General features: G+C 46.8%; 1 protein-coding gene across 3 annotated transcripts in view; it reads left to right on the top strand.

The window, feature by feature from the left end:
• NICN1 (nicolin 1) overlaps positions 1-13060 on the top strand; it is an 81149-nt gene extending 68089 nt beyond the window's left edge. For 2 of the 3 annotated variants that reach the window (XM_033925825.1, XM_033925826.1), the window contains exon 7: positions 12636-13060. In XM_033925825.1, the coding sequence (XP_033781716.1) occupies positions 12636-12677 (42 nt within the window). In that variant the 3' untranslated portion in view covers positions 12678-13060. The remainder of the gene's footprint in view (positions 1-12635) is intronic. The other variant, XM_033925823.1, reaches the window with a different exon arrangement.
• Positions 13061-13329: the final 269 nt, after the last annotated feature.

Below are 13329 nucleotides of genomic sequence, written 5' to 3'. Positions count from 1 at the left end.
AGCAGTCCGCATCCACGGCGGCCCATCAAGTCCATGACCTGTATGTGATCCCTTAAAATTCGCCTTGATACCCTTTCTGTATCCTATCTTTACCCTTATCTGTATCCCTCAATTCCTTTATCTGTCAGGAATTTATCCAATCCTTCTTTAAAATCCCGTAGTGTGCTCTGTCCTATCACAACCTCCGGCAGCGCATTCCAGGTGTCCACCACCCTCTGAGTGAAAAAGAACTTCCTGGTCCCCCTTCAGTTTCTCCAAGTGCCCCCTTGTTCTTGTGGTTCCCGATAGGTTGAAGAATCTGTCCCTCTCCACCTTCTCTATGCCCTTTATGATCTTGTAAGTCTCTATCATGTCTCCTCTGAGTCTCCACCTCTCCAGGAAGAAGAGCCCCAGCCTCTCCAACCTGTCTGTGTATGAAATGTTTTCCATACCTTTTATCATTTTCGTCGCTCTTCTCTGGACCCTTTCAAGTATCGCCATGTCCTTTTTGAGGTACGGTGACCAATACTGGACACAGTACTCCAGGTGCGGGCGTACCATTGCATGATACAGCGGCATGATGACTTCCTTTGTCCTGGTTGTAATGCCCTTCTTAATAATTCCCAACATTCTATTGGCTTTCTTGGAGGCTGCTGCGCATTGTGCCATTGGCTTCAATGTTGTGTCCACCAGCACACCCAAGTCCTTTTCAAGATTACTGTCCCCCAGCACTGAACCCCCCATTTTGTAGCTGAACCTTGGGTTCTTTCTCCCAATATGCATGACCTTGCATTTCTCTATATTAAATTGCATTTGCCATTTATTTGCCCACTCTTCTAGTTTGCTTAGGTCCTTTTGTAGGTCTTCGCATTCCTCCGCGGTTCTAACCCTGCTGCAGAGTTTAGTGTCATCTGCAAACTTTATAACTTCACACTTCGTCCCTGATTCTAGGTCGTTTATAAATACATTAAACAGCAGCAGTCCGAGCACCGACCCCTGTAGAACACTGCTCGTGACTCTCCGCCAGTCCGAGTATGGGCCTTCACCGCAACCCTTTGTTTTCTGCCAACCAGTGCTTAATCCATCTGTATACGTCCCCTTCCACCCCGTGGTTCCATAGCTTCCTAAGTAGCCGCATGGGGTACTTGGTTGAAGGCCTTTTGGAAGTCGAGGTAAATGATGTCTATGGGTTCCCCTTTGTCCATCTGGCTGGTTATTCCTTCAAAGAAGTGCAGTAAGTTAGTCAGGCACAATCTTCCCTTGCAGAAGCCATGCTGGCTCGCATTCAGTTGTCCGTTTGATTCTATGTGCTTACAGATGCTGAACTTTATCAGTGCTTCCATCATCTTGCCCGGAACAGAAGTCAAGCTTACCGGCCTGTAGTTCACAGGGTCACCCCTCGATCCCTTTTTAAAGATAGGTGTGACGTTTGCTATTTTCCAGTCCTCCGGGATCTCCCCAGTTGTCAAAGACAGGTTACAAATTTGTCGTAGTGTTTCCGCTATTTCGTTTCTTAGCTCTTTTAGGACCCTTGGGTGGATTCCGTCCGGGCCCGGTGATTTGTCATTTTTTAGTCTATCTATCTTTTGGAGGACATCCTCGTGGCTTATCTCAATATGCAATTCTTAAATCTCCATAATGTGAAAATAAAGTCCAAAGTTTTGTGAAAAGCTAATATAAGTAAATAGACAGCCTCACACCTCATAAGTACAGGGTGCTCAGCAGAGCATTCATGTCATAGAACACGAGGAAGTTTCTTTTCCCTTTTGAATTAGGTACCCAACTGACAAGTCTGTCACACACAGCATTAGCGGGTTCTCTGAGGAAGCCAGGACGGCGAAACGCATCAGAACCCCGCTGGGTCACCGCTGCAGAGACATTGAAACTAAATCTGTTTACTTATATTAGCTTTTCACAAAACTTTGGACTTTGGACTTTATTTTCACATTATGGAGATTTAAGAATTACTTATGAATCTATGAAGTTATTTAAAAATCATTTATTCTAACAAGATGGTGCAATGACTGATTCTATGAAAGTTTATAAAAGGGTTTTTCCCTATGCTGAGTTATTTTACTCTACTTTTAGATTCTAAACTCCATTTTTTTTTTTTTTAATTATAATGTTTCTTTATTGAGCAAACCAGCATACACAAAACAGAGCATCGTGCAGGAACAGTCTGCATTCCAGCGAAAAACACCCTAGCGGGTACATACAGAGCAAAATATGACATCTCACAGAAGATCAAATGTTCCAACACAGGATGTGCTCAATACAATTTTCCATATAACACCCTCTAAAGCCCCCCCAAAACAGAACTGAACGCCCCAATACCAATACACACAGTATGATGCATCAGAAACACCAAATGCAACCCCCCCCACCCCCCCCACCCACCCTACTCCCGACCTGTGATATACTTAAATGAAGAATAGAAAATAGAAAATATAAAATTGAAAATAGACAACAAGCATACACAAATTTTGTTTTTTCACAGTAAGGACCAGAGAGAGATCGAAAATAGACACATAAGAATGAGGAGGACTAGGTCCAGAGAGATGAAGAGGACCAAAAAGAAAGAAAGAAAGAAAGAAAGAAAGAAAGGAATCTCTAGATAGAATCCACGGTAATAGGCGCCTTAAGAGAGAAAATCCTGAAGAGGACAGAAGACCTCAACATAAGCTAACAGTTCAATAGGAGACTCCGCTCACGATGGGGAAGGGTCAGCCAATATGCCTCCCAGATGTCCTGAAAGCGAGACCACTTGCACTCATCTCGAGTGCCCGCAGCCCGTCTCTCCAAAAGGGCTAAGTCATACAAGGACCCCTGCCATCGAGAAAAAGAGGGAGCATGCGGCTCTCTCCAAAAAGTCAAGATGGCTTTCTTGGCCAACAAAAGGGCCTTAGATAGCAATTGGCGCTGTCCAACAGTGCACCCAGGAAACTCCGCCGCTTGGTAAAACAGAGCTCCAGGGGGAGTACATTTCGGGATCCCAGGAACCAAGGAGGACACATATGTCCAGACTCTCTGCCAAAAAGCTCCCACAGAGGGGCACTCCCAAAACATATGCCCCAGGGAAGCAGGATTAATAGGACATTTCGGACACCCCGCATGATCAGCGATACCAGCCCGATGTGCTCTGTGGGGAGAAATAAAAGCTCTGTGAAGGAATTTATATTCTTGTTCCCTATGTAACATGTTGCTGGAGATGGTGCGTATATAGACAAAGCATCTGGAGATCAATTCAGACGGAACTACGCAACCCAAGTCTGCACTCCACGCCCCTGCTAGCCACTCAGCTCGTTCGGTCTGTAAAGGGGGACCCAGGGCAGTAACATAATACCGAAGACGTGGAGCCACATCCTCCCCCAACGCCAAACACCTCCCAAGATCTCGTGCCACCGATCCGCTCAATCGATCCCCAGAGAAGCTAAGAACATAATGTCGGAGCTGGAGGTAGCCGAAAACGTCCACCCTATCCAGCCCATAAAGCGACCCCAATTCGGCAGAGGAAAGAAGATTACCCCCATCGGAGAGAACATCCCCCAGTCTACGAATTCCATGCGCATGCCAAATCCGAAATACCTTGCTGTCCATGCCCGGTTTAAAATGCAAATTACCCACCAGCGGGAGTAGTGGGGTGATAGTAGAGTGGATGCCCAGATGTTTACACAGTAATTTCCATATATGTCTCATATAAGCCCACACAATATGTCCCCTGACGTCAGAATCCAACTGGGCAGCAGGAGCATGCAGTAAAAACAACCCAGACATAGGATGTAAAAAATCCCTATCCACTGAAAACATTAAAAAAGAGGAACTCTCCATACACCAGTCCCGAATCAGTCTCGTCCCACATGCCAGATTATAGGTACGAATATCCAGCAATCCAAAGCCTCCCTGTGACTCAGGCAACATCAAAATACGAAGAGAGAGCCTAGGTCGACGCCCACACCACAGAAAAGTCCTCAGAGCCCCATACAACTGAGCTAAATCCCCAGTTCGCAACCACAGCGGAAGAGTTTGAAACAGATAAAGCCACCGAGGGACTATCATCATATTGTACAAAAATATACGCCCCGCAAGAGATACTGGTAAATCCCCCCACAATCGAAGGAGCTCCACCGTTTTCCGGAGTAGGGGCTTCACATTGATCTCATAGAGTCGTGTAAGAGAAGATGGTATCAGAACCCCCAGATATTTTACCTGCTGTGGTGTTTCCCGGAGCGGGAAATCAGCCCATGCATGCGAGATACTAATATGGATAGGAAGCGCCTCCGATTTTGACACATTGAGTTTGAGGCCCGAGAGTACCCCAAACTGATGAAACAGCTCCAGCAGACTAGAGAGACTTGAAACTGGGTCAGTCAACATCACCATAATGTCATCTGCGAAAGCCATACAGCGTAGAGAGGAAATCCCTAGCTCCACTCCAGTTAACTGAGGGTGGCTGCGAATGGATATCAACAAAGGCTCCAAAAACAATATGTAGAGCAGAGGGGACAAGGGGCAGCCCTGGCGAGTGCCACGCTGGAGTACAAAGTCTGGAGATGCTACCCCATTAACCAATACGGCCGCCACCGGGTGAGAATAAAGGGCTCCAAGAGCTCTCATAAAGAACCCCTCCAACCCATAATATCGCAACAAGGGGAATAAAAAAGCCCACTCCACCCTGTCAAAGGCCTTTTCGGAATCAAAACTAATAGCCAGGGCTGGTTGCTGCCGAGAAGCACAATGAGCCAAAGCCAGGAGGAGCTTCCGAACATTATGACCTGCCAATCGCCCCCTCACAAAACCTACCTGATCTGCACCCACCAAAGATGGAACAAACTTGGCCAGTCGATTAGCCAGGACCCGAGCTAAAATCTTTAAATCTACATTAATAAGCGAAATAGGTCTATAGGAACCCACCAGCAAGGGATCCTTTCCCGGTTTAGGCAATACAGTAATCAACGCTCGGTTCGCTCCTCGAGGAAACTGCCCCACCTCAGCTCCACTCTCAAAATAGCCCCGTAACGGCTCAGCCACATATCCCTGAAGAAGACGATAGAATTCCCCCCCAAAGCCATCCGGGCCTGGAGATTTACAAAGAGGTAGGTGCTTGAGAACATCCAGCACCTCCTCACGGGTAATAGGAGAAGCCAAAACCTCCGCGTCTTCCGTTGACAGCTTAGTTAAGGGCAAAGAGTCCAAAAATGCCCGAATCTGAGCCTCTCGACCCACAACTTCCGCTGTATATAAAGATTTATAAAAGGCAACAAAAAGCCGTTCCATCTGAGCCTGATCCGTGACCAACCTTCCCCCATCATCTTTAAGCGAGGTAATCAAAGTGGCACCCCGCCTCGCCTTAGTCATCTGGGCCAGCATTCTACCCGGCTTGTTCCCAAAACGGTGTAATCGGTACTTATAATAAAAAAGGGATTTGTGTGCCCTCTCATGAAGAAGTGCGTGGAGTGCTGACTGGGCCGTCTGAAAAGCATGCTTATGAGACAGAGTAGGACTCTGTAAAACCAGTGTTCTACTATCCCGCACCTTGCGCTCCAGAACCAAGATTTTTTCCGCAAGCTCTTTCTTACGTCGCGCGCAGTAAGCTATCACAGCCCCCCGAAGCACCGCCTTAGCGGCCTCCCAAAACAAAGTTCCGTTATCAGCATGGCCCCCATTAAACTCCACATAGTCCCGCCACTGTTGCTCCAAATAAATTTTAAAGTCCGGGTCCAGATAAAGCGCTATCGGAAATCGCCAGTGCTTCCTTCCCCCCAGAGCGTCAGCCGAAGAGCCAATATCCATCCACACCAAAGTATGATCTGAGACAGCCAGTACTCCAATCCCCGCTGCATGAACCGCATAAAAGAAAGATCGCGAGAGGAAAATATAATCTATTCTAGAGGAGGAACCATGCACCTTGGATGTGTGAGTGAAATCCCGCTCCCCTGGGTGTAATATCCGCCAAACATCCACCAGATCCAGAGCCTCTAACCAAGCGGCAAGCCCATTATCCGACCTGCTGGAGGAGGGTCCCCTAGAGGAATCCAAAAGCGGGTCTAGTATAGAATTAAAATCCCCAAGGAAGATTTTCTGAGAGTCATGTATTTGGGACATAGACAATAATACCCCCAAGAGTTTCTTGTAAAAGGACCGCTGTGCACTGTTGGGCGCGTATACTGACATCAAAACTACTGGGCGCTGGTTAAGAGAACCCTGGACAATAACATAGTGTCCCCCTGGATCTGAGAGAACCCTAGATGCATGAAAAGACACCGATTTGCGGATCAGCAAGGCTACCCCAGCCCTAGTGTTAGAGGAGGAGGCCGAGTAACACTGCCCCACCCAGGATTGACACAATTTACCATGTTCCCGTTCATTGAGCTTAGTCTCCTGCAGGCCCACTACATCAGCCTGATTTCTGGCTAGGCACTGTAAAATCTTAGTTCGCTTGATAGGAGAATTGATACCAGATACATTCCATGACACACACCTCAACCCCTTCTTAACAGGCATAAGAAAGAAAAAAGAACCATACATACCAGAAGAGAAAAAGGGCACAAAACAGCTGCCGAGGGTCCCAGCCCATCCCCCAGCAGCTCAGTCTCCACATCACCTCCGCACAGGAATCAACAACAAACACACAGGTCAGGAGCCTCCCCCCTCCCCCCCTCCAGAACTCCCCAGTTCCCCCACCCACCCAACTCCCCCAACAAACCAAAACCCACAGCCTCAACACCCCCTTCACAAACCCTCCCAATCCCCCCGCAACCAATCCCCCCTCCCATCCCCCCCACCCCCCACTCCATGAACCCCCTCCCCCCTCCCATGCCCCCCAAGACACACCTTTCCACCACTCCAGGAGGGTATACCAATGGACCCAAAGTACCCCCCCCTCCCCAGCCTCCAAAACAGCCACCAAGCCAGAGATATTAACTTTAAACTCACAAAAAGTGCCCAGGGGCTAAACAATGTCATAAGACCAAAAGAAGAGGCATAAGCATACAGGACCCCGTTAGTCCAGAAGTCCACAAGGAGCCATAGTAAGGAACTGTACACAGTGGCCCAGAGCTCCCAAATGGTGAACCTCAAACAGAGTACTTGCACAACAGGTGCTAAGAAACAGTGCAAGTGAGGCTACCACCCGCTCCCACCAGGTGCCCCACATCATTCAAACTGAGGAAACCCAAAGCAGTATCACAGGGTATCAGGTGCCAGTCCCCAGATCAGGGTACCACTGAAGAACTTGCGCTCTGGCCGCCGCACTGGTGTCAAAGAGATGAGGTTGTCCATCATAGATCACCCGAAGCTTGGCAGGAAACTGCAGCGTGAAGCGAAGCTTTTTCTCAGTAAGTTGCTTGCAGACAGACGAGAAACCTCTCCTCAGAGACGCCACCTGTGCCGAATAATCCTGAAAGATGAGGATACTTTGATTCTGGAATTTTAGATCCTTGCGCTGGCGATAATTTCGGAGAATAAGATCCTTAATGGCAAAGTTCAAAATGCGGAGAATCACCACACGCGGTCTGGTCGCTCCCTCCTGTCTTCTACCTAGCCGGTGTGCTCTTTCGATGCGCAAAGGACCCAGTCCCCGCGTACTCATCAGCTCCGCCGCCAGCCAGGTCTCCAAAGTGGGAAGCAGGTCACCCTCCTGCACAGATTCAGGGACCCCCACCAGTCGCAGATTGTTCCGTCTGGAGCGATTTTCCATATCCTCCAGTTTTTCCTCACACTGTCCCACCTTGCATCGCAGCTGCTGAACCTCTGCCTGTAGTGTAACCACAGAGTCCTCCGCGGTTCCAACCCGCTGTTCCACCTCAGTTATCCGAGAGTTATATTCTGCCACTGTAGTGGATAAGGCAGCCAGTGACTCCTGCACTTTGTCCAGACGCGTCCCCAGCGCCGCAACAACTGCCTCGGTGAGACGCGCGATGAGATCCGCTCCCTCCGCAGCCGCCGCCGCGCCCGGGTCCGCCATCTTGTCCTCGTGGCTGGGCCCCGATTTCGCGCGTTCGCGGTCCTTTTTGCCCACCTTAGAGGCCATATCTGACGTGCCTCTCAGCATATATTTGTCCATAGAGCCCCCGGGGAGCTACGGAAGGCACTCGGTGGGAAAATATTCGCCGATTTTTATTCAGGGAGGTCGGAGCGGGGAGAGAACAGCGGAGCTCAGGGAAAACGCGTCCTCCCCGCTCTCTGCACGGCCCCGCCCCCACCCTAAACTCCATTTTTAAACTGTATTAATAACTATTATTGTTCCTTGTTTGCTGTTTGTGCTACATTTCCTTTGAAACAATATTCAATTTATTCAATTACCCAGTTGTATTATATTATCTCAATATGCGCCAGTTTTTCTTCTTGATCCCCACTTATGACCTCTTTGGGTTCTGGTACATTGGATGTGTCCTCGCTCATGAAGACCGACGAGAAGAACTCGTTTAACCTATCAGCTACCTCTTTTTCCTCCTTTACCACTCCCTTTCTGTCTCCATCATCCAACGGTCCTACTTCCTCCCTCGCCGGTTGCTATTCATAGTTCAAAGCAGTTTACAAATACTGGATACTGTAATGTAACTATTGTATATCATATATATGCAGGCCTACCAGTGAAACAACAAGACTACAAACATTGCAGAATGTGGCTATAAAAATGTTAGATTTTACTAGACTATTTGACCATGTTACCCCTCCTATTAAGGCAATTCCACTGGTTACCAATATCGACCGATATTGAAGATCTTATGCCTAACTCATAAAGGGTTATGGGAATACCAACCTTCCTGTCTGAATAGACGGACTATTCTTTATACCCCCTACTAGACACTTGAGATCTCACCAGGATTATAGGTTGTCTACCCCACATGTTGCAATGGCTCCCTAGAGTTACAACCAAGGAAAGAGCATATTTTTGATTAGCACAGGGTCTAGGGCAGGGGTGCCCAACGCGTCGATCGCGATCGACCAGTAGCTCAGGAAGGCAACTCGAGTCGATCGCACTCGTGTTGCCGTCCTGATCTACGGGCCGATCAGCCCTCCTTTTCAGTGTTCTCCCTAGGGCCTTTTAGCTGGGCGGTCCGCCCAGCTGTCATCTGCCGCTGCTGAACATTAAAAAAAACCCCAAAAAAACCGGCTTGGAGATTTCAGCCCCTAGCGAACTTATGCTCCGGGCTCTAACGTGTGCGTGCAGGCTTCTCTTCTCTTCCCTCCGAAACCGGAAGTTATGCCCGGGGAGGGGGAGGGGGGGGAGAAGGGAAGCCTGCATGCACATGTTGAGAGCCCTGAAGCAAGCGTTCGCTACGGGCTAAGGCGGGAGACAGGTCAGTGAAGCATTTCCTCTTCTTGCTGCCGGGTCCTGCCTACTTTCTGTTTCCGCGAAGGCAGGACCCGGCAGCATTTCCCCCAACAGTTCCTCGCGATGCTGGTCGGCCGAAGCAGGGAGAGGTTGGGGCGGCGTCGGCTTTTGGGCGTGTTATTGGCGTCGGCTTTCGGGCCTGTTATTGGTGGCGGTTTGGGTCCTGGTCCCCGATGGCAGTTTGGGTCCCCGATGGCAGTGGCAGTGTCTTGGGGGAGGGCAGGGAGAAAGAAAGAAAGAAAAAGGGCAGGCAGGGAGACAGAAGGAAAGAAGAGAAACAGAAAAAAAGGAAAGGGAGGCAGAGAGAAAGAAAGGGCAGGGGAGAGGAAGGAAAAGTTGGGGGAGGGAATGAGGTGTGGAGGAGAGGAAGCATACAGGCTGAAAGAAGGGAAGAAAGACTGGATGCACAGTCAGAAGAAGAAAGTGCAACCAGAGACTCATGAAATCACCAGACAAGGTAGGAAAAATGATTTTATTTTAAATTTAGTGATCGAAATGTGTCTCAATTTATATCTGCTGTCTATATTTTACACTAAGGTCCCCTTTTACTAAACCGCAATAGAGTTTTTTAGCGCAGGGAGCCTATGAGCGTCGAGAGCAGCGCTGGGCATTCAGCGCAGCTCCCTGCGCTCTAAAAACTGCTATCGTGGTTTAGTAAAAAGGGAGGGGGGTATATTTGTCTATTTTTGTATGGTTGTTACTGAGGTGATAGTGCATAGAGTCATCTGCTTTGACCTCTTTGAAAAACCCTGGAATAGGAATGATAATTAACATTTTCTATGCGTACAGTGTGCGTTGTGTTTTTTTTAAATTTTATTGTTGGTAGATCATTTTGACTTGGTCATTTTAAAAGTAGCTCGCAAGCCCAAAAAGTGTGGGCACCCCTGGTCTAGGGAATAAATTACCATGAGAAATGTGTAGTGAACTGAATTATAAGAAATTTAAATCAATACTGAAATGCCATTTATTTAAGCAAGCCTTTGAAATTTAAATAGGTTAGTGTGCTTTCTAGAGCCTTTGCAAATGTGGAAGGGTAGAGTGTGTATTTGTTAAAAATGAGAACAGGGTCTTGAGAAAACATAGAGGATTGAATGGATTTTATCTTTCCTATTAGAAAAGAGACTTATTTTTGTTTCTTATATTTTTATTGTAAACTGCCTAAATCTGATGAAGAGTGGTGGTATAGCACTTCTTTTAATATTCTTCTTTCTTTAGCGTCCCTCCAGATCGGCATAGAAACGGGTTTTCTCTCCTCTGCCAGCAGGTGGAGACTGAGACACTACCTTTTGGCTACAGTACAAGTGGGCTGTGCAGTCTCAATTACACTCAGTCTTTTCTCAGTCCGCAGCAGGTGGAGTGGTAAAATTGTGCAGTGTGTGTTGAGGTTTGTTGGGGCCTGTTGGATCTGATTTAGGGAATCTTTCTTGTCCCTTTTGCTGTCTGGACAGAGCTTGGGGGACCCTCAGTCCTACCATCCTCGAGGGTGCCTTAACTGTTTGGCTACCTGTTAGGCACAGACAACAGTTTAGAGTGCCAGTGGGGTCTACTCTCTTGATACAGCTGGTGAGCTGTGAGATGTTTTTAAAAAAAAACCAAAACAACTCAGATGTAAGAAATAAAAGAAGCATAAAGTCCTGAGGCCGCCGTTTTTTTTGTACAGCATTGTTGTGCATGGGTTTTTGGTGCATTCATTATGAGCGCTTGAAAGAAGCAGAAAAAGTGCGCTTTCTGTGGCCGAAATGTCCCGGCCGCCTCGAGGGTGATCCAGTTTCGGGTGTTGGCGTGCCGGGCTCCCCTTCGCATGCGCATCACTTGGTGGGAGGCAGTGATGAAGCCCGAGCTTCCCCTGCCACCCATGCAGGGGTAACTTCATCTGCCGGCAGTCTGGCAGATTCGGTGTTGTGGTGAGGCTTGGGATTCCCTTACCGTTGCAGCTGGTAGTTTATGTGTAGTGGTGGGGTTGAGTTTGGCTTCGGTGTCGTGTATTATTTCAGAAGACAGTTTGTCGACAGCCCTTCCCTCAGTTTTGGAGGGAAGCACATCCGTTTTGCCCATGGTCTCAGGCGATCTTTCTGTCTTGCTGCTGGGGTTGTTTAGCCCTGATTTTGTGTTAGCCTAGGGATTTTCCTGAGTGCTGACTGGACTCGTGTCTATCAGAAGAATATTGTCTTTAAGATTGAGAACTTTCGTGTCGTGTTCACTCACTGGGGGATCTTTTGCTTTCTTTCCTGGGGAGGATCGCACTGGTCAAGATGGTTCTGTTACCCAAGCTGCTGTACCCGTTGCAGATGTTGCCATTTTGGGTGCATAACGCCCATGTGAGCTTGACCGGTTGAGTCGGGGTTCAACCGGCAGAGCCATTACATTTGCTGTGAGGCATGAGGAGAATTTCCAAAAGAAGAAAAAAAAAAGTTTTCGCTGAATAGTTGTAAGGTAAAGGGATGAGAGTATATGAATGTGTTTAATGAGCCCTAATGTGTTAGGACTACATTCAGTACTGTACGGAAAAGCAAAACACCATAAAAAGCTGCCTTTCCTATCCCTGCAAGTAAGGACACTAGGAAACATGGATGGGAGTCAGGATCAACTGATTATTTAGTGGGAGGCACGTTTCCACACATTCTGTTCCTGGCTAGGAGTTAGGGCAGTAATGTGTGTGTCATAGAGAGAAAAGGGAAATAACTGCAAAAGAAGTTTTGTGTAAAGAAAAGTTCTCTACAGTAAGGTTGAAGTAGGAAACCAGTAGCCCAAGGGCCTAATGCAGGACTCCCCAGTCTGTGAGAAAAGAGAGCCTCAAAACACAAGCAGGGCTTGTAGCAGATTGTAAGACTGAGAATACAATAGTGCCATGAACCGTGATGTTGGTGAAAAGGAGAAAGACAAACAATTTTGTGGGCTTTTTTGTTTGTGGAATAACACGCAGAGACTTTTTGAAGCACTAAAGAATCCTGGCTTAATTTCCACTGGCGCTATGCAATACGCTCGTGGTCTGGGTAAGACCTTGCTTAGCTAGCGGGGCCCTGCCCTGCCACAATAGTTACCAGCAGCAGTCATCTCTGATATTCAGCAGGTAATTGAGTGCTTAACTTTAATATGTCAAATGCCTAGGCTAAATGTTGAGCCCTAGCTTTTCTAAAATGTAATTATTATACAAATATATATTTTCATATTAAGGTTGTTTTGAGTGTTACTATGCAAAATTTTACTGATAGTTGTATGATATATATACTTTATGACGAGATCATCCAAAATCAAAAGTGAATAATCAACGATGAAAACCATATGAAAAGGCTGATTGGGGGCTTCTTCTTTGTTTCAGGTGGATGGTTGCTACGATATCAACTTATTGTCATATACTTGATTTCCTTCTTGCAGTGGAGATGCAAGCATTACCTTCACATCCATTCTGCCTTCATTTGGAATATTTACAGATAGATCCTGTTGTATGAAGAAAAGACAAAACTCTTTGCACTAGACAAATTATTTGTTCTGCACCCACCACAAAACAATAAAATAGCATTTATATGTCAAAGAAAAGACTTTCCAGCGTGCATCATCACTTCTACCTGCAAGGCTGTTAGAATTCCACTATACAAAAGAACTTGTATCATCACTAACAGTGCATGCTTGCATATATAGCCATATACTGTAATAAAACTGTTTAAAAAATCAACATGTAGAGGTTTTTTTTAACATAGTTATCTGTATTGTATGTTCTGGCTCCAGCATCTTGTTCCAGACATTAAACCAAAATATTGTTCTATTAAGAAAAATATGTACTCTGCGTGCTGTGCTGTCTATACTATACTGTGTCACAGGTTTCTGAAGCAGTTCTAATATTCATCTACATCTTTTTATATAATATTAGTGTCTTTTAAGGTCTTAACTAAAATTGTATCTAATATATATTCCCCTTATATTCTGCATTATTACTATCAGTGTGAAGCTGCATATCTGGAATGGTGAAGCTGGCTCTGTGTAAAATATACTTCATGAAGAACCCTGTCCAATCC

This window comes from Geotrypetes seraphini, chromosome 17 (assembly GCF_902459505.1).
Source record: "Geotrypetes seraphini chromosome 17, aGeoSer1.1, whole genome shotgun sequence".
NCBI lineage: Eukaryota > Metazoa > Chordata > Amphibia > Gymnophiona > Dermophiidae > Geotrypetes > Geotrypetes seraphini.
This window is presented reverse-complemented; position numbering and strand designations above follow the sequence as displayed.